Source organism: Saccopteryx leptura, chromosome 1, assembly GCF_036850995.1.
Source record: "Saccopteryx leptura isolate mSacLep1 chromosome 1, mSacLep1_pri_phased_curated, whole genome shotgun sequence".
Taxonomy (NCBI): Eukaryota; Metazoa; Chordata; class Mammalia; order Chiroptera; family Emballonuridae; genus Saccopteryx; species Saccopteryx leptura.
In genome coordinates, this window is record NC_089503.1 from 167027029 (window position 1) to 167053795 (window position 26767).

The 26767-nt window shown below is 42.5% G+C and overlaps 1 protein-coding gene across 3 annotated transcripts; it reads left to right on the forward strand.

Annotated features, from left to right (window-relative positions):
• The first annotated feature begins 29 nt into the window (after window positions 1-29).
• UCHL5 (ubiquitin C-terminal hydrolase L5) lies at window positions 30-23389 on the forward strand. Of its 3 annotated transcripts, none has more exons than XM_066379909.1 (11): window positions 30-260; window positions 8056-8119; window positions 10068-10173; window positions 12082-12207; window positions 12291-12352; window positions 12430-12560; window positions 15168-15231; window positions 16419-16521; window positions 17991-18101; window positions 19298-19396; window positions 22726-23389. In XM_066379909.1, the coding sequence occupies exons 1-11, from the start codon at window positions 185-187 to the stop codon at window positions 22768-22770; spliced, it is 987 nt and encodes a 328-aa protein (XP_066236006.1). In that variant the 5' UTR covers window positions 30-184; the 3' UTR covers window positions 22771-23389. The 3 variants fall into 3 exon arrangements, with proteins under 3 accessions (XP_066236006.1, XP_066236008.1, XP_066236009.1); XM_066379911.1 differs by having other exon boundaries at window positions 17994-18101; XM_066379912.1 differs by lacking the exon at window positions 12082-12207.
• The last annotated feature ends 3378 nt before the right edge of the window (window positions 23390-26767 follow it).

Sequence of the window (26767 nt, forward strand, 5' to 3'; positions counted from 1 at the left end):
GGCTAGAGCGTCCCCCGCGCTCTGGCGCGCTGTAGGGACGGCCCCCGGAGGCTGTCGGGAAGTAGGCGGGGTGACGCGGGGTAGACGCGCTCCGCGGCGGGTTTGCCGCGATCAGTGGCCGGCGGCAGCGGGTGCCGGGGCGGCCAGCGTCCGCGGTGGAGCTGGGCGGTGTGTGGCCGGTGCCATGACGGGCAATGCTGGGGAGTGGTGCCTCATGGAAAGCGACCCCGGGGTCTTCACCGAGCTCATTAAAGGATTCGGTGAGAGCTAAGGGGACCGTCCTGGGTCGGGGGACACGGGGGAGGCCCAAGCTGGGCACGAAGGGGATCCCTGCGGCCACCGCCGCCCCATGTCGAAAAGCGGGCGACTGCGGGGACCCGGAGGGACCCGAAGACGGGGCAGGCAGGGCGCCGCCCCCATCCTGCCCGGGGCGGGCGCGTTTCGGCAGTGATTTGGAGAGTCACACCACGAGGGCTGGGACCGCGTGTGTCTGCACTGCCGCACCCTCGGGATCCGGCTCCCAGTTACTTATTTAGTGGAAATGACAGCCCCGTCCCCAGCCCACCCCAGCCGCTTAAGCACCAGCTTTTCCCTTGTCCCCGTCACATCTCTGCCGAGCGCCCTGCATCCCTGGCAGGTGCGCCCAGGTGCACGTCTCGGGCCATTGGTCTTGCAGGAAAAGCGAGGGTGTGCCTTCTGGACGGCGGCGAGCCCGGGGCCCGGCCGTCCAAAAACCTGGGATTCTAGTTATTCTGAGTAGAACACCTGGAGCCTGTGAGCAGCTCTGCGGACGCGCGCGCTCGCGGGCTGCTGGGCACCGACGGGCTTCTGCGCTGGGACCACTCCTTGCTTATCTTTGGCTCCCAATCAAGTGTGTGTTTTTCTTCTTTCTTGAGAAAACGGAAAGTACATACCTACATCCATAAATGCAAACATTGTAAACTTATGCATTTTAGAGAGGAGAGAGAGGGAAGGGGAGGGAGGAGCAGGAAGCCTCAAGTCTCATATGTGCCTTCACTGGGCAAGCCCAGGCCACCTCAGTGTCCCAGGTGGACGCTTTATGAAGTGTGGGTTCTTGAGCTAGTTAGTGCTCCCGACTTGGAGGCCACGTGCTTGCTTCTCATTTCCTCCTGGCTGTCGTCATTGTCTTTCACCCTAAATCATGAGCACATTTGACTTCTTACCCTTTTCTTGTTCCTCTTGTTCCCAGCCTCTTTTTGGGAGGCAGTAAGTTTATTTTTACCAGTTACATTTTCCCAACTATAATGAATTCTAGCTAATGTGTTAAAGCCTGTACTCGGAGTAAGAATAATAAACCTGGGTATAGATACTGTCTATATTTGAACACAGCCGAATATTTGGAAGATCACTTATCCACCATATGTTGTTCACCTACTGTATTTCAGGCACACTTACTGGTAGGGAGGTTTGGAGATGTTGAAGGTGAATAAGCCATGGCTGCTGTCCTAAAAGACTGACAAGCTATAATGAGGGGTATTGATTGCTGTGTTAAAGGGTGAACAGAATGTTACAGGGACACAGGCAGAAAGAAAAAGATAAACAGTAGCAATGTTGAAGTGTGCGGCTTGGGAAACAGCCAGCAAAGTGACTACAACATAATATAAATATAACGAACTGGAGGAGTATTTGCATCTGAAACCAAAAGGTAAACAGAAAACAGATTGTATGCCATAGAGCAGGGGTCCCCAAACTACGCGGGCCACATGCGGCCCCCTGAGGCCATTTATCCGGCCCCTCCGCCGCACTTCCGGAAGGGGTACCTCTTTCATTGGTGGTCAGTGAGAGACGCAAAGCATGGCATCACTCACATACAGTACTACTACCAGTGACGTGGGATGCACGCCTCATGGCTCCGGAAGCACGTCACATCACTTGTTACATCTAGCAGTGACAAATATGGAACCGGACATTGACCATCTCATTAGCCAAAAGCAGGCCCGTAGTTCCCATTGAAATACTGGTCAGTTTATTGATTTAAATTTACTTGTTCTTTACTTTAAATATTGTATTTGTTCCTGTTTTGTTTTTTTACTTTAAAATAAGATATGTGCAGTGTGCATAGGGATTTGTTCATAGTTTTTTTTATAGTCTGGCCCTCCAGTGGTCTGAGGGACAGTAAACTGGCCCCCTGTGTAAAAAGTTTGGGGACCCCTGCCATAGAGTGTGGATTGCCCTGCAGTTGCTGAGGGCTTTACTGGCAAAGCTGTCTCAATGCCAAAATGACATTCTTATAACTGAAAAATAACACTACTTAGGTGTAGTGTGCAGTAGATTGCAATGAAGTGAGAGAAGCTGGGAAGTCCCTTGAAAGGGTCTGAGATGACTGGCTTGACCTACAGCATGGGTTAGAGACGGGGAGGCATATTCACTCATTTTGCTTCATTGACATCCACAGGCCTGCAGACTGGATATAGGGAAAAGGTGAAAGTGACTACCTGGTTTCCAGCCTGGCTGGCTGGTGCAGTATGAGGGATCAGGCTTGATGGACAAAAAAAGACTGGTTCAGTTTTGAACACACACTGAGTTTGAGATGTCTGCAGGTTTAGTCATAAAATTTACCTTCGAAACCCTGGTAGGAACTATTAAACTTACCTTCAAGAAATATTGTGCTAGGCCAATTTGTTTATTTTAAAATGAATTACTCCATTAACAGCTATTATAAGTTTCCCTTTTGAGGGGAAATTATATGTGGATTGAGTGAATGTGTAAATACAAAATTTGGTGGGATAGAAAGTCATGGTAAAAGCAAAGTCTTTATTAAATTAAGAAACTGATGGAACAGAACTATACTTTTAGGTGGTATGATGCATACATAATTTATAAAGGCCCCAAAACAAACTGATCGTCCACCAATGAAATATAGAAGCTGTGAATTTCCGCTTCCAGCCAGGATGAAGTAACAGAGAGTGGGTTTACTTTTCCTATAACAAATCAATGACCCTACCTCTCACTTCAAAAATCTAGAAAAAGAATAGCAAAGTAAGTCTAAAGTAAACAGTTGAAAAGAAATTATAATAAAGATCAGAGTTGTAATTTATAAAACAGAAAAGAGAAAAATGGTGGAGAAAATCAATGAAACCAAAAGCTGGTTTCTCAACGAACAGTAACATGGATAAGCCCTCTAACCAGACTGATCTGGAGAGGACAGAAAGCACACATGACCGATATTGGAAGGAAGAGATGCTATCGCTCCAGATTGGACAGATCGTAAATAACTAGGGGATGTCCTAACTGTATGCCAACAAATTTGACAAATGAGATGGACAAATTCTTTTAAAGACAAATTCCTTAAGCTCAATCAAAGAAATAGATAAGCAGTATAACTATTTATTAGAGAAAAAATGGAGAAAAAATTGTAGAGGAGGGAATACTTCCTTATTCTGTGAGGGCCAGCATTAGTCTAACACCCAAATGAGACAAAGACATTATGAGAAATGGAAACTACAGACCTACATCCATTATCAATATAAATGCAAACATTGTAAATAAAATTTTAGCAAATCCAATTCAGTACTATAATAAATGGGCAGTATATCATGACTGAGTAGGGTTTATCCCAGGAATTCGGGGTTGGTTTAACATCTGAGTGTCAATGTCATTTACCATACTAAAAGACGTAACAATAAAAATATTATTATCTTAATAGAAGGAAATAGTGTTTGACAAAATCCAACATCTGTTAAGAATTTTGAAGTATTAGATTTTGCCGTTTGTCAGCTAAGGGTAAGCTTGCCACTGTTGTACAGATGCCAGCAGAGAGCTTCTGCTTGAGAGATGAGAAATGATTGTATAACTTGTAGCACAGAAGGTAGCCAGAGACATGTTTTCATTGGTTCCCTCCACCTTCGAGTCATGGGAGTGAAGGGGGCCCACGTAGATGCTGCAAGCAGGAATCTGTCGTAGCTGAGCTTATAGAGAACTGCCAATTTTGTAAAGAGGCTGCTAGCAAACCTTCCCAAACCTTTGGCTATGGGGAGGTGGTATTACAATGCACAGCAGATAAATTTTTCCTCTGGCCCTGAGAGAGCCACCATCTCTACCTTCCAAGTCTGTTTACTATACTAACATCTTTTAAAAGAGAACAATTCCAGGAGTTCCTCTTCAAAGACAAGCAGAAACAGGAGAAACTCACTGAGAACCACCTCTCCACAACATCCGATCTCCCTTTCCACCCCAAAGATGCAGTTCCCTCAGCTCCTCTGATTAATCCGACCTGCCCCACGGGCTGGTACCAAGTCTGTTTGATTTCTCTCTTGTAAAGTTTACTTTAGAATGCCAGGAGGATTTCCCCTGAAGGTTGTTGCATGCTGACGTTTCCTCTCGGTCGAAGGCAATCAGGAACCCAGGTGTGGTGGGGTGTGTGCAGGGCAGCGGAATCCACCTGGTCCCTCAGGGAGGGTGTCCAGCAGGATTCCGTCACCCACAGTAACTCCGGCCCACAAGTTGAGGCACAGGTGAATAGCTTCTGGAGCCACCCAGGTGTTTCCTTGACAAGAAGGCTAAGAACTGAGCTTGGAACCCGGGTCTCTTGAATCATTCTCTTTTCCATTATACCATTCGTCATTTGAAATGAAAATGTACACAAGGCTGTTATTACTAGATATTGAGGGTATGTAAGGAGATGGGTGCTAGCAGGGAATACTCTGTGTTCCTTCAACAAAGAGATGTGTATGTGTTCAGCATAAAGTATGTAAACTGTTACTGCTGGAAATTCTTCCTGTGCAGAGGATTTGGGGACACTTTTATTCAGTGGATTTTTGTTGTTTTGGAAGGCTATACACAATGTTATACTGCTTGGCCTCTTTACAGTTGATTTCCAACAGCAGTAACAAGTGTTAACAATTATATTAGTGTTCTGTGCAACTTTCCAACATTAATACAAGTAAACACAGATTCACATTTCTAAGGTTATTTTCCCAGCTTACTCGATGTGAATGTCTAGCAACAGGTGTTTCTAGTTCTCTATTACAAACACCATAGTAACTCTCCTTCCCTATACATACGTATTACTCTTAATACCAGAGTGGGTGGGCACCTGATAGACATATGCTGTGCAGGGCAAATGGAGTTATGGAGTGAAAGCCCAAAGTCACATGGTTGGTTGGCCCCACCTTTTTTTAAGCCATTGATTCTTTTTTTTATTATTATTATTTTTAACAGAGACAGAGAGAGTCAGAGAGAGGGATAGATAGGGACAGACAGACAGGAACGGAGAGAGATGAGCAGCATCAATCATCAGTTTTTCGTTGTGACGTCTTAGTTGTTCGTTGATTGCTTTCTCATATGTGCCTTGACCGCGGGCCTTCAGCAGACTGAGTAACCCCTTGCTTGAGCCAGCAACCTTGGGTCCAAGCTGGTGAGCTTTTTGCTCAAACCACATGAGCCCGCGCTCAAGCTGGTGACCTCGGGTCTCGAACCTGGGTCCTCCGCATCCCAGTCCGATGCTCTATCTACTGTGCCACCGCCTGGTCAGGCAAGCCATTGATTCTTTTTGTTTTTTTTTCAGATTTTATTTATTGAATTTACAGAGAGAGAAGGGGAACGGAGCAAGAAATCAACTCATAGTTGCTTCAGTTTAGTTGTTCATTGGCTGTTTGTTGCATGTTGTATGTACCTTGACCAGACAAGCCCAGGGTTTCGAACTAGGGACCTCAGTATTCCAGGTCGATGCTTTACCCACTGCGCCACCACGGGTCAGGCTAAGCCAGTGGTCAGCAAACTCAGTCAACAGAGCCAAATATCAACAGTACAACGAATGAAATTTCTTTTGAGAGCCAAATTTTTTAAACTTAAACTATATAGGCAGGTACATTCCTGATCTAGGTAGTGCCTGCACGTGGAATTTTGTGGAAGAGCCACACTCAGGCTTCTCCAGCTCTCACTTGGAAATAACCTGGGATGTGAGAAGGTACCCAGACTTTGAAACCAGCGCGGGTTTTTTTTTGTTTTTTAAACAAGTTTTATTTTTTTTTTTTTTACAGAGACCAGAGAGAGAGTTAGAGGGATAGACAGGGACAGATAGATAGATGAGAAACATCAATCATTAGTTTTTCGTTGCGCATTGCAACCCCTTAGTTGTTCATTGATTGCTTTCTCATATGTGCCTTGACCGTGGGCCTTCAGCAGACCGAGTAACCCCTTGCTGGAGCCAGTGACCTTGGGTCCAAGCTGGTGGGCTTTTGCTCAAACCAGATGAACCTGTGCTCAAGCTGGCGACCTCAGGGTCTCAAACCTGGGTCCTCGGCATCCCAGTCCGACGCTCTGTCCACTGTGCCACCGCCTGGTCAGGCCAGCCATGGGTTCTAATGAGTTTTTTGGCTTATACTAGTTGTAGTAAATTTAGGCAAGCCACTTAACATCCCTAAGCCTTTTTTCACATAAATATGTGCTTTGCAGGGATTAGAGAAAATGCATTTAAAGCACTTTATGCATAGAAGAAGGCACTGGTATATATGGCTGTTTTCTTGTTTGTTTTGTGGTAATACTAGCTGACGTTTAGTGAACCTGTAGAGTGTGCCAGGTACTGTATTACATGTGTCATGGATAATAAATTATCTCATTTATTCCTCACAACTCTGTAGGTGTGGGCAGCACAGAGGTTAGGTGATCATGCAGCTAGTCAGTGGAGGAGCCATATGCAAACCATGGCAGTTTGGAGGGCAAGCTCTTACTAGGATGCCATTACTGTGACCCCTAGCACTGGATCAGGGTCTCTCTGCTTTGGCACTGTTGACATATTGGACCAGATAAAGCTTTGTTTTGCAGGGCTGTCCCTGCAATTTAGGATATTTAGCACCTCTGGCCTCCACCCACTAGATATGCCACCAAGTCCTCCCTCCTGCCCCCCCTCACTGTGGAAATAGTGGCAGTAACAATGCTTCCAGGTATTATGAAATGGCCCTTGGGGGACAAAAAATAATCCTGGTGGAGAACCACTGTTTCAGGGGAAGAGCATGTTTGGGGAACGGATGTCGTTGAGAATATAGTGTGTCTGTAAAGTCATGCATTTTGACCGGTCACAGGAAAGCAACAAAAGACGTTAGAAATGTGAAATCTGCACCAAATAAAAGGAAAACCCTCCCAGTTTCTGTAGGATGATGTGGCAGCATGTGCGCACGCACAGATGATGACTTAACACCGTGTATACAGTGGAGCAGCCCATGGCCATGCCAGTCGAGATGTGGACGGTACAGAGGAAAGTTCAGTGTGTTCTGAGGCTCGCTAAATTAGAATCAGTGACCAAAGTGCAATGTGAATATTGGCACGTTTATAACGAAGCGCCACCACATAGGAATAACGTTACTCGGTGGGATAAGCAGTTGAAGGAAACCGGCAGTTTGGTGGAGAAACCCCGTTCTGGTAGGCCATCAGTCAGTGACGAGTCTGTAGAGGCTATACGGGATAGCTACCTAAGGAGCTCTAAAAAATCTGTGCATGAGCCCACATCGAACTGTACTGAACAGGTATGAAACTAGGAGAGTTTTCCTTTTATTTGGTGCAGATTTCACATTTCTATCGTCTTTTGTTGCTTTCCTGTGACCGGTCAAAAGTGCACTATGACTTTACAGACACACTGTAGTATAGAACAGAAATTTAGGAAAAGAGTGAGAACTATTTATGTGATATAAAAGTCACTGTTAAGTGGTAGCTATTTATTACCACTTAGAAAACAAATTGCACAGTAAGAAAAAAAGAGGGCCAAGGGCCGAGTTGAGGAAGCTCAGTGATCAAGTGGATGAAGTGGACGGAAAGCCACAGAGAAACAGAAGGGGCGGTCATGGAGCGGCCGATCAGTGGGGTCCTTCTTAAGTCATGAAAACACTCTCTTCCCATGTAAATAATTAGAGCACAGTAAAGATGTAACAGGATTCAGCTTGATCTATGAACTTTATTTTATTTGTTTTACTGTTTTTAATTTCTTGTGTCTCACTGTCCCCCAAATGTGCATTTCTTTCAGTTAACGTTATATTTAACGGTGGAGGGAAAAAGTGAGTTTCGTGTTTTGTTTATTAAGGAAATAACTTCTTATTTCAGGTTGCCGAGGAGCCCAAGTAGAAGAAATATGGAGCTTAGAGCCTGAGAATTTTGAAAAATTAAAGTAAGTATAATTTTAGCTGCATTAAAAATATGTCTATACTTAAGCAAAGCTTTGTCTGTTTATTTTACTTGGATTACCATAGACTGAATACATTATCCCTTGCAAGTCTTTTTTGAGTCCTGTGAGATAGGAATTATTATTCTCCTTTTATAGCCAAGAACCCGAGGCTCCCGGGTAAGTAGCTTGCAAAGGAGTAAAAAAATACATCCCTGTAATGCCATTTAAGCGAAGTAATTGGTTGGTTGATTTTTTTCACAACATCCACTTACTGATCTTGGATTAGAACATGGAGCACATTTTAACATAACAGACACGAATAAGAGGTCAGTCTCCAAAACATACTTAATAATGTCTGTTAATAGTAACTCAGAACTTGTCTCCATATTATCACATTCTTTTTTGAAGAGGTCACAGTCTGGGTTCCAAATGCAGATGTCAGGAGCCTCCTCTTTCTCCATCCCTCAGACTAGAACCCCCCACCCCCAGCCTCTCCTTATGCCTGCCTCCCCTCACACCCACCTCAAGGTCCCCACGAGCTTACCATGTCGCAGAGAAAGAGCCAGAGGAGTGTGCACTGGGGAGTTGTTGGGTTGGAGACAAGTAGCTAGCTGGCTTTACCAGGGACAGTGGGGGACTGCTGGGATAGGGCTTCTGCTTTCATGGTGAGACGAGGAAGGTTTCCTTCCCCCAGCGCCCCCCTCCCCATAAAAGTTGCAGTCTCTTTCGATGGAATCAGAGGTCACTCTTGGCTGAGTGACCGGGGAAGGTTACTTAAAGATGTGTCCTTGGAACTGTCTTGAAAGGAGAGTAAAGATTTTTGTTGCATGGAACGCAGTTGTGGAAGAGTCTAGAGAGAGTCCTAGAGGGTGGATTTCATGTTTCCCAGGCAGCATCAGTTCCTTTAGGAAAGTGGTGACTTCATCCTGTGCCAGGTGACAGCTTCCATTCACACTGTAGGGTGAGGACTTTTCCAGCGCCCAACCATCATGCGGAGTGACTCCCATATTCCACAGGTGGATGCTATCAGATGTTCTCTGCACACTTCCTAAGTGAACTTTCTTTTCTTTGTTGTTTTTTTTTTTGTTTTCTTTTTTATTTTTATTTTCCAATTACAGTTGACATACAATATTATATTAGTTTTGGGTATACAACATAGTGATTAAATATTTATATAAATTATGAAGTAATCACCTTGTTAAGTCTCTTACCCATCTGACAGCATATATAGTTATTATAAGATTATTGAGCATTTTCCCTATGCTGTACTTTACATCCCTGTAACTATTTTTTTTTAATTTTTATTAATTTTTAACTTAACTGTGTTTACATGGATTCAAGTGTCCCGCTGAATATAATTCCCTCACCCCCCACTCCCATGTCCCCCATTACACCCCTTTAACCTCCTTCCACTAACTCCATCCCCCCTTCCCTCTAGGATTTGCTGTCCTGTTACCAGTATCTATGTGTTATGTATATATAATTTCACTAATCCCTTCACCTTCACCTTCTCTGATCCCGTCCCCTCATCCCCCTTCCCTCTGACTGCCGTCCCTCTGGTCCCTGTGACCCCGCCTCTGCCTCTGTTCCATTCTTCAGTTTACTTCTGAGTGAACCTTCTTCATGCGTGTTGGGGTTCAGTCTAGGCCAGCTGCTGCTTCTGGTTTTTTCTTTTTGAGTGAAATGGTACAAGGCACAAATGAGTAATTCACAGATTTGAGAAAAAACCTTTTATTCTAATTCTGTTTTAACTGATGTAATTTTAAAGTTTATTAGCCTGTTTCAGGCAACATTCTAGTAACTGAGTAGCAGTAGAAATCTTTATAAACAAGTTTTGATTTTACTTTATTTGCATTGTATTTGTTAAGTAACTGAGTAAAATTTAATGTATTGACAATTGTTATAAAAAGAAGCAGGGTTTGGCGTCACTGATTTGTATTTTATTTTGTAGGCCTGTGCATGGGCTCATTTTTCTTTTCAAGTGGCAGCCAGGAGAAGAACCTGCAGGCTCAGTGGTTCAGGACTCCAGACTTGACACGATATTTTTTGCCAAGCAGGTATGGTCCTTGGGTATCCTGAAGTCTTGAGAGCAATCCTTTTTATAAACAGGGCTCTACCACCCTCCTCCCGGGTGATCCTAATGTAGCAGTCCACAAACTTTTTTCTCTCAGGACCCTTATATTCTTAAAAATGGCTGAGCTCCCTGATGAACTGACTTTAGAGAGATAATAATACTGGCTACCTAATGCTAATCCTGTGCTCTAACTTGAGGTCTGTGGGTCTGGATCATTGATTAATAAAATATTGAAAAAAATTGTTTTCTAGTCATTACCGTTTGTATATAAGGTATCAGGAAGGACAGTTTGGTAATGCTTCTCTGTGAAACATCATTGTCTAGTGGCCATTTATTTCACTGACAAGAAAGGTCAGATCAACGAGACCTGGTGACACCCACAAGGATGATCTAGGTGGAGCGGATACTGCTGACCCACAACCCCACCCTCAGTCACAGTGTGAGACCATTTGGGCGGCCCAGAGCCTCTGGGGAAACAAGGCACTCTGTGAGATATGGCTTTCCATGAACTTGGAGATCAGGGCCCAGGAGCCAAGGACAAAGGCCAGACCTCTCGTGCAAAAAAACGGGACCTGCCTCTTCAGGGGGAGCTGAGGAAGCTTCTTTTAGCAGTGCAGCTCGAGGTTAAGTGGGATTAATGGGGAAGAGCCCGAGGACCACCCCAGAGGATACCAGCTGTAGGGCAAAGGGAGGAAGACTAGGAACGTGTCACTGGGCACCACAAGCGGGGAGAGGCATGAGATGTGGGGGACGGCAGTGAGTTAGGGTTCGGTGTAGGCAGCTCTGCTGTCTCCGCGGAAATGTAATTGATATGCAATAGCTGCACACAATGTATAAATTTGATGAGTTTGGAAGGAGTTGTTCTTTTTACTTTTTAAGTTTTTTTCTAGTGATGAATTATCAAGTCTTTAGGTCATAGGCATGTGTGATAGATAGTATTCTCTGCCATGTCTCAGCATCTGGCCTGGCAGTGGGTGCTTGTTATGTTCTTAACCCTTTGAGTAATGTGTTTTTCTCATGCTCACTGACCCCTGGGAGTGAGTTTTTAACAAAATGAAATTAGTTCCAGTTATAGTTTTATTAACTTAAAATCATGTTTGTTTGATAACCAATGAATAGAAACAAGAGGAACATACATTTGCCTTTTTTTAATGTTGCCTTACACATTTTTAAAATAAATCGATCATACTCTGGATGGTCAGGAGGCACGAGGACATACACGAACGTTTGTACTACTCAAATGGTTAATGTGTCATGATTCTGAAAGAGTGTGTGAATAAGTGTATATTTTCCCACCTGCCAACTTCAATCCTACCCCATCCTCACATAATTTCGCCCTTAATAATTTTGGCCCAAGATAAAGAAATACGTCTAATGTCTTCCAAGGTTTTAGTTAACCATTCTTATGAAGTGTCCTTTATAAACAGTAAAGTTTTTCACCCAAATTTACTGAAGAAATGTGATGCTAATGAAAAGAGATGTTAGAAGAAATGAGCAACCATATGAATTGGATTCTAGCTCTGTTACTTTTCTCTAAGCCATCAGTTGGAAGATAGTTTTTAGCACAGAAGTGAACCGGAGGGGAGGGTGAGTTTTGCGGGCATATTAGATCAGGAAAGATTGGGCTAGTCGCCCTGCCCCAGACTGGTGTCAGGGATGTTACGCGTTCATTTAATGCACTTAGTTTCCTAGAATCTTCAACTCCAGAACTGCACCAAATTCATGAAACTAGATTAGAATTGAAGTTAAACATACTACCCGTTTATACAAAGACTATATGAAATAAAATTGGAAAACTATTAGGTTTATATTTGGGGGGCCATTGTCTCCAGTTAAAAGCTGCTTTCCCCCCCCAACAAATTATTGATACTTTGCTTTTTCTGTTTTATAGGTAATTAACAATGCTTGTGCTACGCAAGCCATAGTAAGTGTGTTATTGAACTGTACTCACCAGGATGTCCATTTAGGAGAGACATTATCAGAGTTTAAAGAATTTTCACAAAGTTTTGATGCAGCTGTGAGTACAGTCTTATTATTCCTAAAATGCCCTATTTGTGATGGCTCTTATTTTAACGGAAGACCTTAAAAATTGTTTTTTAGATGAAAGGTTTGGCGCTGAGCAACTCGGATGTGATCCGACAGGTGCACAACAGCTTCGCCAGGTAAGAGAGCGCACGTGCAGTGAACCCCATCCCTTTCTTTGCCAGTGCGGCTCTCACTGTGTGTTTCTTCCCTGCAGACAGCAGATGTTTGAATTTGATGCAAAGACATCAGCAAAAGAAGAGGATGCTTTTCACTTTGTCAGTTACGTTCCGGTTAACGGAAGACTCTATGAACTAGATGGATTAAGAGAAGGACCAATTGATTTAGGTAATTCGGTTTCCGGACCTGGTGTCTCCCTTTTGACCAGGAACAGAGGTTGGATGTCCACCTCTGTGTCCACCTCAGTGCTGCTTCAGGTTTGAAGGGGAAGGTGATGGCAGGGCAGCCTGACCCTCCTCAGTACTCAGTGACATGAACAGATGGGGAGACATGTTGACTACTGAATGCAATTGCAACCTCTAGTGCAGCGGTTCTCAACCTGTGGGTCGCGACCCCGGCGGGGGTCGAGCGACCAAAACACAGGTGTCGCCTAAAGCCATCGGAAAAAATGTATCTAGGAAAAAATGTATTTCCAATGGCTTTAGGCGACCCCTGTGTTTTGGTCGCTCGACTCCCGCCGGGGTCGCGACCCACAGGTTGAGAACCGCTGCTCTAGTGTTTTTCTAAGAGAAGACTTTTTAAACTCTAGATTACATAGTTTATAATTTTTTTTTAGTTAGCTTTTAAAAACTACTTCATCTAGTGAACTTAAGTGATTCTTGTCATTTTTAACCTGATAAGGGATAGTAAGCATTTCTTATCATCTCTCACTAAAGTATTTTTATTTGCAATCAGATCATTCAGTCACTTTGATTTCATTGTTTAAAAATACACAAAAATGTTTTTCTTCAAATTTTCTGTTTACATAGTACATTGATGTGCTGTCCTTGGTGCCAAAGGGTAGGCTTGTCCTGATGCACCCTGCCTCTAACCTGAAGCAAAGATGATAAATGGATTTTTTTGTTTTTGTTTTTGGTGACAGAAACAGAGACAGAGAGAGGGACAGATAGGGACAGACAGGAAGGGAGAGAGATTGGAAGCATCAGTTGTTCGTTGCAGCACCTTAGTTGTTCATTGATTGCTTTCTCATATGTGCCTTGACGGGGGTGGGGGGTGCAGCTGAGCCACTGACCCCTTGCTCAAGCCAGCAACCTTGGGCTTCAAACCGGTGACCTTTGGGCTCAAACCAGTGACCCTGTGCTCAAGCTGGTGAGCCCGCGCTCAAACTGGCAACCTTGGGGTTTCGAACCTGGGTCCTTTACGTCTCAGTCTGATGCTCTATCCACTGCGCCACCGCCTGTTCAGGCAAGGATGATATATAGTCATTGAGGGTGAGGGCACACTGGTGGCCCTCACAGAGCACAGAAATAACAGGCCCCGAAAAGAATTTTAGATCCTTATTTTTACCCATTAAGTTCTTTTTATTATTTATTTTTTAATTTAGTGCCATTTTTAAGTCCTCCCAAAGCCTGTTTTAAGTCAAGCTAATGTTTTCCGCTGTCTATAAAACTTACACTTTTACACAAGAAATAATATAACAAAATTTCATTTTGTTTTTTGGTTTTGTTTTTTTTTTAACATGCCCCGTGTATAGGATCAGTAAGGTTTACCTAATGCAGATCAGCATGTTACCTCAAAATCTAAAAATATTTATTTCTTAGGTCTGGTATAGAAAATGAATAGTGTTCTTTCAGTTCAGTGGATGTTGTCTTTTCCTCATCTGATGGTTGACCTGACCTCCACATTCTCTCTGTTGGCTCCTATCTGGTGGGCCATCGTTCATCAGCACCCCCGTTCATTAGTACGCTTGAATATAAAGGAAGTGAAAGCTGAGAGAATGCGGTTCTGCCCCATACCTGGAGGCCGCGCTCACACTTATGTGGGGAGAGAGGATCAGGACCACTGGGTAGAGCTGGTTCCACATCCTGTGAGGATTTCAGTTTTCTCTTGTTACGGTGCTGGGAGTCAGACGGAAAAGGACTGAATCCTTGTTTTGCTACTAAACCGGGGGCTGGATTTTCTTAGCTGTCAGTTGCATCATCTGTAAAATGAAAGTAGTTATTCTCACTTCACAGAATTATGAGTTTTAATAAGATAACTCCCTAATTCCTTCCTTCTTAAACATTTGTTTAGCACCTACTATGTGACAAAATAATGTGGCAATGTAAATTATGACAGTTCTCTTTCCCCTTAATAGTTAACGAAGCAAATCAGAGTTAAACACACAATATCATCCGCAAATGAGTTATTACAGAATTGTACCCTGAAACCTATGTAAATTCATTAACCAATGTCACCCCAACAAATTCAATTTGAAAAATTGAAGCTGAACATAGTTATGCTTTCCCATACTGAATTTTGTAAAATATCTGTGTATAAAAAGAGCTTCTGAGGACCGAAGTTTTTTTGTTTGTTTGTTTTGTATTTTTTCTGAAGCTAGAAACGGGGAGGCAGTCAGACAGACTCCCACATGCGCCTGACCGGGATCCACCCGGCACGCCAACCAGGGGCGATGCTCTGCCCATCCGGGGCGTTGCTCTGTTGCAACCAGAGCCATTCTAGCGCCTGAGGCAGAGGCCATAGAGCCATCCTCAGCACCCGGGCCTCCAATGGAGCCTTGGCTGCGGGAGGGGAAGAGAGAGACAGAGAGGAAGGAGAGGGGGAGGGGTGGAGAAGCAGATGGGCTCTTCTCCTGTGTGCCCTGGCCGGGAATCGAACCCGGGACTCCTGCATGCCAGGCCGACGCTCTACCACTGAGCCAACTGGCCAGGGCCAGGACCAAGGTTTTGAAGTAACACTAACGCTGCTGTCATTGCTGCACTGTGTTTTCTCCAGGGGTGTGCAGTCAAGACGACTGGATCAGCGCTGTGAGGCCCGTCATAGAGAAGCGGATACAGAAGTCAGTGCCCAGCTAAGCTCGCTGCCAGAACCTCTGGTTTTTCAACATTTTAAAACCTTTTATCTCATTTTTATTTTAGCAGCATTCACTGAATATCTGCCTTTGATTAGGTTAATGTGTTCAGGGAATCTATTTCAGAAAATCTCTAAATTCTACAGAGTAACATGTCAGCATGTCTTTACAGGAGTTAAACATGCACCCCTCTGTGTAGTTAGATATTTTGTACAGTTACTTCATAGAGCTTTGTTTTTGAGCTTCTGTTTCTTTCTTTTTTTTTTTTTTTTGGTGAGAGAGTGAGGGAGGGATGAAGGGAAGAACAGACAGGAAGGGAGAGAGATGAGAAGCATTGATTCTTCAGTGCGGCACCTTAGTTGTTCATTGACTGCGTCTCATATGTGCCTTGACCGGGGGGCTACAGTAGAGCGAGTGACCCTGTGCTCAAGCCGCAACCTCAGGGTTTCGAACCTGGGTCCTCAGTGTCCCAGGTCGACACGCGATCCACTGTGCCACCACCTGGTCAGGCACGCTACAGTCTTGATGGCTGGAGCCCTAAGTCTCGGCCTAAGGTAGACTGATACTACCAGCTGTATCCTGCCCTTTGGAATTGTTTCAGCTATGATAGATCCTCTGCCTTCTGGTATACATTTTAGTATTTCCTTGCCTGTTAGTTTTTGCCGGGATTTTGATAAAAATTGTGTCAAACATTTATATCAATTTGAGGAGAATTGGCATGTTTACTCTGTGAATCTTTTTTTTTTTAAAGAGAAAGAGTCAGAAAGAGGGATAGGGAGAGAGATGAGAAGCATCAATCATTAGTTTTTTGTTGTGACACCTTAGTTGTTCATTGATTGCTTTCTCATATGTGCCTTGACCATGGGCCCTCAGCAGACCGAGTAACCCCTTGCTCGAGCCAGGGACCTTGGGTCCAAGCTGGTGAATTTTTGCTCAAACCAGATGAGCCCATGCTCAAGCTGGAGACCTCTGGGGTCTTGAACCTGAGTCCTCCACATCCCAGTCTGACGCTGTATCCACTGTGCCACCGCCTGGTCAGGCTACTCTGTGAATATTCTAATACATGGACCATTGACTTTGATGTCCAAGAGCATCATCGAGTAATCACAATAGATGATCTTAATTTTAATAAAGTTACAGTTCTTTATGACATTATAACCTTTAACTCTTTTTAGGTACAGTGAAGGTGAAATTCGATTTAACTTAATGGCCATCGTGTCTGACAGAAAAATGATATATGAACAGAAGATAGCAGAGCTGCAAAGACAGCTTGCTGAGGTTTGTGGCCATGTTTTTAAGCACAGAGTTTATTCTCAGAAAGAATTAATTTTTTCCCTTCCTCACTACTCCTTTCCTTTTCCCTTTCCCTTCTTTCATTTTTTTTGTATTTTTCCGAAGTTAGAAGTGTGGAGGCAGTCAGACTCCCACATGCACCTGACTGGGATCCACCCAGCATGCCCACCAGGGGGCGATGCTCTGCCCATCTGGGGCGTTGCTCTGTTGCAACCAGAGCCATTCTAGTGCCTGAGGCAGAGGCCATGGAGCCATCCCCAGCGGCCGGGCCAACTTGACTCCAATGGAGCCTCGGCTGTGGGAGAGGAAGAGAGAGACAGAGAGAAAGGAGAGAGGGAAGGGTGGAGAAGCAGATGGGCGCTTTCTTTTTTTAAACATAGACTTAAGCATCCTGAGTGTTGGTTTACAGAGTACACTTAGGTGTCAGACTGCCTTGGTTCAGCTCCTGGCTTTGCCGCCTTGTGGGTGTGTGAATTTGAGTGTACTTCTTTTTGCCTCAGTTTCCTATGTAAAATGAGGATAATAGTATTTACTTTATAAGGTTGTAGTGAGAATTAACTGAGAGAATATATATATAAACTACTACTAACAGTGACTGACAAGTAGTATATGCTAAATAAGTGTTAGCAATTCATTATTACTGTCATTACATAGTTAAGCAAATTAGACTACATTTCTCACGGAATCAGTTGGGTATATATTTAGATTGACATGTGATCTTTACTAGTTTTATGATTGACTATCTTTCTGCGGCAAATAGAATAGACAAGAGGATAAATAACAAATATCTTTTTACATTCTTTTGATCGCATTTTCTTTTCTTTTCTTTTTTTTTTTTGGTATTTTTCTGAAGTTGGAAACGGGGAGGCAGTCAGACAGACTCCCGCATGCTCCTGACCGGGATCCACCTGGCATGGCCACCAGGGGGCGATGCTCTGCCCATCTGGGGTGTTGCTCTATTGTGACCAGAGCCATTCTAGCTCCCGAGGAAGAGGCCATGGAGCCATCCTCAGCACCCGGCCAACTTTGCTCCAATGGAGCCTTGGCTGTGGGAGGGGAAGAAAAAGACAGAGAAGAAGGAGAGGGGGAGGGGTGGAGAAGCAGATGGGCACTTCTCTTGTGTGCCCGGGCCAGGAATTGGACCCTGGACTCCTGCATGCCAGGCCAACGCTCTACCACTGAGCCAACCGGCCAGGGCTGATCACATTTTCTTAAGCACATATTTAAACAAATTTATAGCTGAACAGACAGGTATAGCATTAAAGTATGTTACACTATAGATTGTTTTTAGGTGAACATTTTTATATATTGTAGAATATAGAAATACAGAAGGTATTACTTAAGGCTCTTGTCCTCTGATTGCATTTATTAGGCTGGTATTCTATTACTGTATTACGAATAAGAATTGTATGTTTCAATTATTAGGGTGTGTTATTTCATTTCTTTCCCCTAAGGAGGAACCCATGGATACAGATCAGGGTAATATGTTAAGTGCTATTCAGTCAGAGGTCGCCAAAAATCAGATGCTTATTGAAGAAGAAGTACAGAAGTTAAAAAGATATAAGGTATGTCTTTAATTTGTTCCTTTCATGTTTTAATGTGGACTGGTATATTTTGACACGAAGGCACGCTGAATACTTGATCCTTTTTCTCCTGTTATTGATTAGTTTTCAGAACGCGTTGGTTACCTGGCACTGTCCAAAAGTAACTGAGGTTTCTTTCTTTTTAATTGTTTTTTTTTCCTGTGGCAGAGACAGAGAGAGTCAGAGAGAGGGACAGATAGGGACAGACAGACAGGAAGAGAGAGAGATGAGAAACATCAATTCTTCTTTGTGGTTCATTAGTTGTTCACTGATTCTCATATGTGCCTTGACCGGGGGGCTACAGCAGACGGAGTGCCCCTTGCTTGAGCCAGTAACCTTGGACTCAAGCTGGTGAGCCTGTTCAAGCCTGATGAGCCTGTTCTCAAGCTGGCGACCTCGGGGTCTCGAACCTGGGTCCTCCGCATCCCAGTCCGACGCTCCATCCACTGTGCCACCGCCTAGTCAGGCTTCTTAAAAATTTTTAAAAAGTATTATTGCGAACAGATTTTTAACCTATTTAAGAAATTCTGTAAGATGGCGCAATAGTTCATATGAGAAATCAAAGAAGCTCAAATTTGGATGAGGGCATGTTGAGATGAATTTACAGAAGGTGGAAACTCTTTCTCTCCAGGGGAGGGAAGTCAGTCGAAACTGTGACAGGTGGAATACCTCATCCATAGCTCAGCGGCAGCGGCAGCGAGGGGCCAGAGTCGGGAAAGTGGAGAGGGTGTGCTCAGTGCGGGGGTTTCCATGGAAGCACAGAGTCCCCTACAGTCTGCCCTCTTCTGATCAAAAATAATTCCAAGAAAGATAATCTTGATCACAGAATAAAACTGGTCTCATAATGCTTGGCCTGATTATTGGATAGATGTGGTAGGGAACCTGAGTGTTCATTTGTCATGTGGGTCTTCTTAAGTTTGCTTTAAGTTTTCATAAACAGTTTCAGCTTAGACATTTTAAAAGCCTACAATAGGAAGCCACGCCCAAGGGACGCTGCCTGTTTGTTCCGTTAGTCTTTTTTCTCAGTGAGAACAGAATCTCTTTATTTCCAATGTCTTTCTTTGGAGAATAGAGGTGTTTTCCCCATTCCTTTTTTGAGTTGTATGCAAAAAATTAAAATTTCAGAAATATAGTGGGAATGTAAACTGGTATAGTTTGATACTTTGTTTTCTTTTCAGATTGAAAATATCAGAAGGAAGCATAATTACCTGCCTTTTATTATGGAATTGTTAAAGACGTTAGCAGAACACCAGCAGTTAATACCACTAGTAGAAAAGGTAAGGGTTTTACTGGTGAATACTTAAACTTTTCTCCCTGGTTCTTGTAGAATTTATTTATTTTTAATTGTATTTTGTGAGTACAGTTGGCGTTCAGCACTATTTTATATTGGTTTCAGTTATACAGCACGCCATTCGACATTATTTATACAGGTGACCTCTGATCATTCAGCGGCCTGCCTGGCACCATGGGTAGTTATTATAATATTGTTGACTATATTAAATCAGGTTTAGATTGCCCAAAAACAAAAAAAAATTTTTTTTTGGCTTGAGTAGAGGTAAAATGTGTTGAGGTCTTTTGACTTTTGTTTGCTTTTACCTGCTGTTTTCTATTGTAGGTGAGCATTAATCCAACTAGGTGTTAGTAATGTAGAAACAAGGGTGGCCTGCTGTTCCAGACGCTTTAGCGTCACAACAGCTGTGCTACACTCGAGGAACATTTAAGACATTTTCCTTTTTTTAAGCTAAAAACAAATTTTAATGTTAATAATTGAAATAATTGTTTTTTCTTATTTAGTAAAAATTTGAATTATTACATAATTTAGAACTAGAATGGACAAAGCCAATACGAAGAAATAGGTTTTCTTATCCCAAAGCTAGTATTCTTTCCACTGACGGAAACTAGCATTGGTTAGTGAAACAGAAATTCTAAGATTTTTTTTCTTCATTGTAAGTAACTTAAATATTAAATAAAATACTTGTTGGATAAATGAAACACCTCTAAATCGTTTTTAAGTTTAAACTGTAAATCAGGGTTTCTGGAAGGGACCACCCCTGGACCTTCCCCAGTTAACTCTGATCTAGGGGAAGGGATTTTTAATAAGCCCCCCACCCCCCAGGCGAGTCTAAGGCAGCCGGTCTATGTGTCACATTTTGAGAAACATTTTGAGAAGACACGACTGGGCAAATAAAATACTGGACTATTAGCTTAGAGACTAGCACCTGGTAGGTTAATTTTCCTTATTAGTTTTAACAGCTTATGAAGCAAAGCTACATTTCAACCCAGGTGTTCTATAGTATCATAAATTCTAAAAAAACACAAGCTTGTGAGGTAAGGTTTCTGTGTGTACCTTATTAACCAGATCCTGAAATGTGTGCTGCAACTTTTAGCATTAAATGCAAAAATTAATTGCAGAAGACTGCTAAATCTTCTCTTTCTGGAATACATTTTTCTGTTCATGTATCTAAGAGTATTAAAGTTATAAAAGTCCAACATAGAAAACTGATTTTTAAAGTATTAGATTAACAGTTACGGTCCTGTGATTCCCAAAATTGCTCAGTTAACAGAGTACCTAGCTATCACTTTCTTTGTAGGAAACACGATGACATAGTTCTCTATTAAAAATAAGATAATAATGTAGCCTGTTGTGCTAAATCATATGCTATATCAGATTTATATAGAGATAAATATTATTAAGGAGCAGACAAATGTTATTAAAGAATTTTAAAATACATAGTACTTTTTTTTTTCAGAGACAGAGAGTGAGTCAGAGAGGGATAGCTAGGGACAGACAGACATGAACGGAGAGAGATGAGAAGCATCAATCATCAGTCTTTCGTTGCGACATCTTAGTTATTCATTGACTGCTTAGTTATTCATTGTGCCTTGAGCATGGGCCTTCAGCAGACCGAGTGACCTCTTACTCAAGCCAGCAACCTTGGGTCCAAGCTGGTGAGCTTTTTGCTCAAACCAGATGAGCCCGCGCTCAAGCTGGTGACCTCGGGGTCTCGAACCTGGATCCTTAGTATCTCAGTTCGACGCTCTATCCACTGCACCACTGCCTGGTCAGGCTAAATTATATAGTGCTTTAAAATTGTTCTATGGATAAAGGGTCGACCCGGAACGCTGAGGTCGCCGGTTCGAAACCCTGGGCTTGCCCAGTCAAGGCACATATGGGAGTTGATGCTTCCTGCTCCTCCCCCTCCCCCCTTCTCTAAAATGAATAAATAAAACCTTTAAATAAATAAATAAAATTGTTCTATAGATAAATATTTTTGTGCAAATTAGGAAAAGGACAGTTCTTGCTATTACAGAACAAGACTCTTACTGACTGAGGTAACTGGCCAGGGCTGTGGAAAAGGACAATTCTTGTTTGGTTTTAATGACAGAATAATTCCAGGGTTTTTTTAAAAAAAGAGCATTGTTAGGGATAGCTTTACAGCTTTTGCATTAGAGCCATGTGATCCCTTAGTTCCCATTTTGGACACAAGGTGGCAGTATAAGAACGCCTGGTGTTGGAACACCAACGCTGCCTGTTCTTAAGCTTGCGTTGTTTTTATGAAGAGGTTGTTATTGACCTCCTAGCTTTTGTTTGTTTCTCCAAACTGTTCTTTGATTGCATATACAATATTGCACTTACAATATTGAGCTGCACTTGTTTCCTGTACATATGCAATTTTATCTTCCTAAGTTCTCAAGAATTCAGATCATTATATGAATACAATTTTTGAAATGTTTTAATTACTCATTCATCTAGCTGCATCTCTAGTTCAGGCACTCTGTTAAAGTCTGTGGCTGCACACGTGAATAAGACATCTCTGCTGTCTTAAGCAACTTAAATAATTACTGTACTGTGCTGAAGAGCATTTTTTGATAAGTGCAGAATAAGGTCATGGGAAAGATCCTGGAGGAACTCAGGGTAGCTCCTAAAAAGCTTCATGCAATTTACAATTTCACACCCACAAAATTTTACATCAGTGTTTAGAATTAAATGCTTAATCTCTACCAGAAAATCAGCTTCCTTTGCAAAAATATATTTTTGTTCATCTTTGAAAACAGAAGTCATTATATCATGGAAAAAACCATGTTTTGCTAATAAAAATGTGCTTAAAAATTTAGAAACATAATAGATTGAGATTAATTTTTATAATTACATGCAGTATAAAGACTTTAATAGTGATAGTTACTTAAACTCGTGTTAAACTCATTCAAATATGCAGAACTGATATAGGGTTTTTCTTATATTCCATTTGAATGAGAAATGGGAACATATACAAATATATTGTTTTGAAATATTTATGAATTAATATGAGTTACAGAATGGGTAATTATGTATTTTTAAGTTATTACAATTACTGTAATACATTTCAAGTTTTGACAGGAAAGTAGAAACTAAACATAACCCTTTTTGATAGAGAGTGAATTATACTATTTAATTGTCCAGGACTGGTTGCAAGTCTCAAGTTATAAAAGTTAAATGCTCTAGGAGTCTTATAAACAAGGCAGTAGAAGCCTGTTAGCTTAAAAATGCCGTCTCAGACACATTTTATTTTAATATGCTCTAAAACAGACCTTTAAGATTTGATAATCTGCTATCTTTAATTTCTAGGCAAAAGAAAAACAGAATGCAAAGAAAGCACAGGAAACCAAATGAAGAGGATGCTTGGGATGGGCACCCATTTCCGCTTCCGCCTCTCTCTCCTGGAAACCATGAAAGACAAAGAACTGACGCAGTGCACGTTTGGCGGTAGTTCCCGTCTGTCCTGTCTCTCATGCATGGGTTCACGAAAGTCTCCCTGCCCGCACTGTGTGCATGTAGTCGTGCCTAGCAAATCAAAGTCCTGTTCAGAGTGCTTGCCCAAACTCCATTATTTCCATTGGATCTGAGGACCTCTGTTGATTCCCTGGATATATAACTACCGTAATGAATCTAGAAAATGCACAGATGACATTCTCTACCTGTAATTGTTATCATTAATCCTTTGATCTTTTAACTCAGTTTAAATGCTTAAAATTTATAAATGTCTGGTCTTAATTAAACTGGTTCTCTTGTTTCTTCTCCTCATTAATGGGGGAAAAAAATCAGTATTTGTGTCTTTGATATCTAAATATTTTGAGGATTTTAAAAGAAATTTTATCTCCTATATCAATTATTTGAAAAAGTATGATTTTAATGCAGATCATTTGAAAAGATCAAAAGTACAGTTTCTCTTAGTGGTTTTCATTGCTGCCAGTACAAAAAGTAATAAACATCCCAATTTTATTTTCACAAACTTTTTTCATGTGTGTGGTGTTATTTATTTATGTAATTGTAAAACTTCAGGAAGGTGTATTATTTTCAAAGCAAAATTTCAAGTTAAGAACAAATTGTAAATCTTAATTATTTCTGGTGTTATACTCAGTTTGGCAACATTTTTTTTTCGATGTTAAGGTGTGTTTTTATAAAATGTGAGAGATTTGAGAATTCAGAGTATCTGTTTCTTTTTAAAAAAGGGGTGGGGTGGGGGCTGGAGGATCCTTACATGGCAATTTGAACAAAATCAGTACAGCTCATTAGTTTTGAAAAGCCACGTATAATTTGCCCACAATGGAGTTTGTTTTTTTCCATTGCTTTGTTTTTTATTTTATAAATGTAATAATATTTTATTCTCACCTGACCTGTGGTGGCATAGTGGATAAAGAATCAACCTGGGCCCTGGCTGGTTGGCTCAGCGGTAGAGCGTCGGCCTGGCGTGCGGGGGGACCCCGGTTCGATTCCCGGCCAGGGCACATAGGAGAAGCACCCATTTGCTTCTCCACCCCCACGCCCCTCCTTCCTCTCTGTCTCTCTCTTCCCCTCCCACAGCCAAGGCTCCATTGGAGCAAAGATGCCCCGGGCGCTGGGGATGGCTCCTTGGCCTCTGCCCCAGGCGCTAGAGTGGCTCTGGTCTCGGCAGAGCGATGCCCCGGAGGGGCAGAGCATCGCCCCCTGGTGGGCAGAGTGTCGCCCCTGGTGGGCGTGCCGGGTGGATCCCGGTCGGGTGCATGCGGGAGTCTGTCTGACTGTCTCTCCCTGTTTCCAGCTTCAGAAAAATACAAAAAAAAAAAAAAAAAAAAAAAAGAAAAAAAAAAAAGAAAAAAGAATCGACCTGGAATGTTGAGGTCGCCCATTTGAAACCCAGGGTTTGCCCAGTCAAGATACATATGAGAAGCAACTACTATGAGTTGATGCTTCCTGCTCCTCCCTCACTTTCTCTCTCCTCTATCTAAAAAAATCAATAAAAGAAAGACTTAAAAGAAATAATATTATATTCTTGTCCTAATCTTTTCCAAGTTAAACTTTAAAGGAGATTGCATAAAATGTCTGTGGTCTACTTCTATGAGTCATATTTGTGAAACTCATATATGACTTTTTAACATTTTATTATAGAAAAGATTAAAAACATGGAGGTTGAACACATACCCATCTTCCAGCTTCAGACACATGAATTTTCTTTTTTTGTGACAGAAAGAGAGAAACAGAGGGACAGACAGACAGGAAGGGAGAGAGATGAAAAGCATCAATTCTTTGTTGCAGCTCCTTCGTTGTTCATTGATTGCTTTCTCATATGTGCCTTGACCGCAGGCCTTCAGCAGTCCAAGTAACCCCTTGTTCGAGCCAGCGACTTGAGCTCAAGCTGGTGAGCTTTGCTCAAAGCAGATAAAACCGCGCTCAAGCTGGAGACCTCGAGGTCTCGAACCTGGGTCCTCCGCATTCCAGTCCGACGCTCTATCCACTGTGCCACCGCCTGGTCAGGCAGACACATGAATTTTTTTATTTTTTATTTTTTATTTTTTTTGTATTTTTCTGAAGCTGGAAACCGGGAGAGACAGTCAGACAGACTTCCGCATGCGCCCGACCGGGATCCACCCAGCATGCCCACCAGGGGTGACGCTCTGCCTACCAGGGGGCGATGCTCTGCCCCTCCGGGGCGTCGCTCTGTTGCGACCAGAGCCACTCTAGCGCCTGGGGCAGAGGCCAAGGAGCCATCCCCAGTGCCCGGGCCATCTTTGCTCCAATGGAGCCTCGGCTGCGGGAGGGGAAGAGAGAGACAGAGAGGAAGGAGAGGGGGAGGGGTGGAGAAGCAGATGGGCGCCTCTCGTGTGTGCCCCGGCCGGGAATCAAACCTGGGACTTCCGCACGCCAGGCCGACGCTCTACCACTGAGCCAACCAGCCAGGGCAACACATGAATTTTTTAAGGATTATTTTTAAGCTTTCTGTGTAGTAGTATTAACTAATGTCACAAAACCTGGTGGGAAGTTGAGTAGAAAAATTAAAATACTTTCCATACATAATTTCAGTTGGAGGTCATAAAGAAAAATAGGTAGTTTTTCGTTTGTGTATAACTATATTTTGCCCTGGATATGATAGTAATGATTTTTTATTTTATTTTTTAGTGAGAGAGAAAGAGAGAGGGGCAGATAGGAACAGACAGACAGGAAGGGAGATGAGAAGCATCAATTCTTCGTTGCAGCTCCTTCATTGTTTATTGATTGATTGATTGCTTTCTCATATGTGCCTTGACGGGGCTGGAGGGTATAGCCGAGCCAGTGACCCCGCGCTCAAGCTGGTGAGCCCATGCTCAAGCCAGAGGCCTCGGGTTTTGAATCTGGGTCCTCTGACTCCCAGGCTGACACTATCCACTGTACCGCCTCCTGGTCAGGTGTGAGATGATTGAATTTTTTTCCCTGCCAGAATATATTACTGTTGTATTCCAAATAATAGGTAAGTAAACCATATCAAAGCATCAGCCAATTATTCATATAACTATTGCAAGGGTTTCTTTCAATAAGAAGACACTTCATAAATGCAGTTAAGTACGAACAAAACAATCATGCAGTTTAAGTATACATATATGTATATACATATATATAACATATTTGAGTAGTGTATTTATTGTGCAATATAAGGCATATGTATAATGACTTCCCAGCAATAATAATACTGCTGAATATTGAAACTTTAGGCATTTTCAATTCATTGTTTTACTTTTTTCCTCTTAGTTATTTTTTTCCCTTTGACTCAAACCATCTATCAGTGGCGACTCCAAGTGGGGTCCACAAACCAGCACCGTTGGCACCCCCTAAGAACTAGCTAAAAATGCAGAATTTTCTGGCCCCAGACCAGTACAGTCAGAACCCACATTTACCAGCACACCCTGGTCGATTCCTACGCACATTAAAATTTAGCAAGCACAACCTCATTTGTTATTTTTATATTTATGGAGATAAAGGCTGTCTTCGTGGTTAGTGGGCACTGCATTTTGTTTTCTGCACTTAAGACAATGGTTTTAGGATTTTTATAGTCTCCATGGCAAAACGTGAAGTGCAATTGATTCGAAAATTTGTTAGGAATAAAATGGGGAACTGAAGTGTTTTTGCATATCAACCCTAACCCTTACAAGATATGAAGCAGGTCCTGTTATTCCATTTTTTAAAATGAGGTTAAAAAGCATTAAGATATTAACTCGCTCCAGATCATATAGCCAGGCAGTGGTAGATCTAGACTTCTGGCTCAAGCTAACTGGCTGTGGATTCAGTCATTCTTCCTTCCCTTCCAACCCCCCCCCCCCCCACTCCTCCCCTTATTCTTAGAGGTGAACGTTGCATCAAGGTCAGAATCACACAGTGC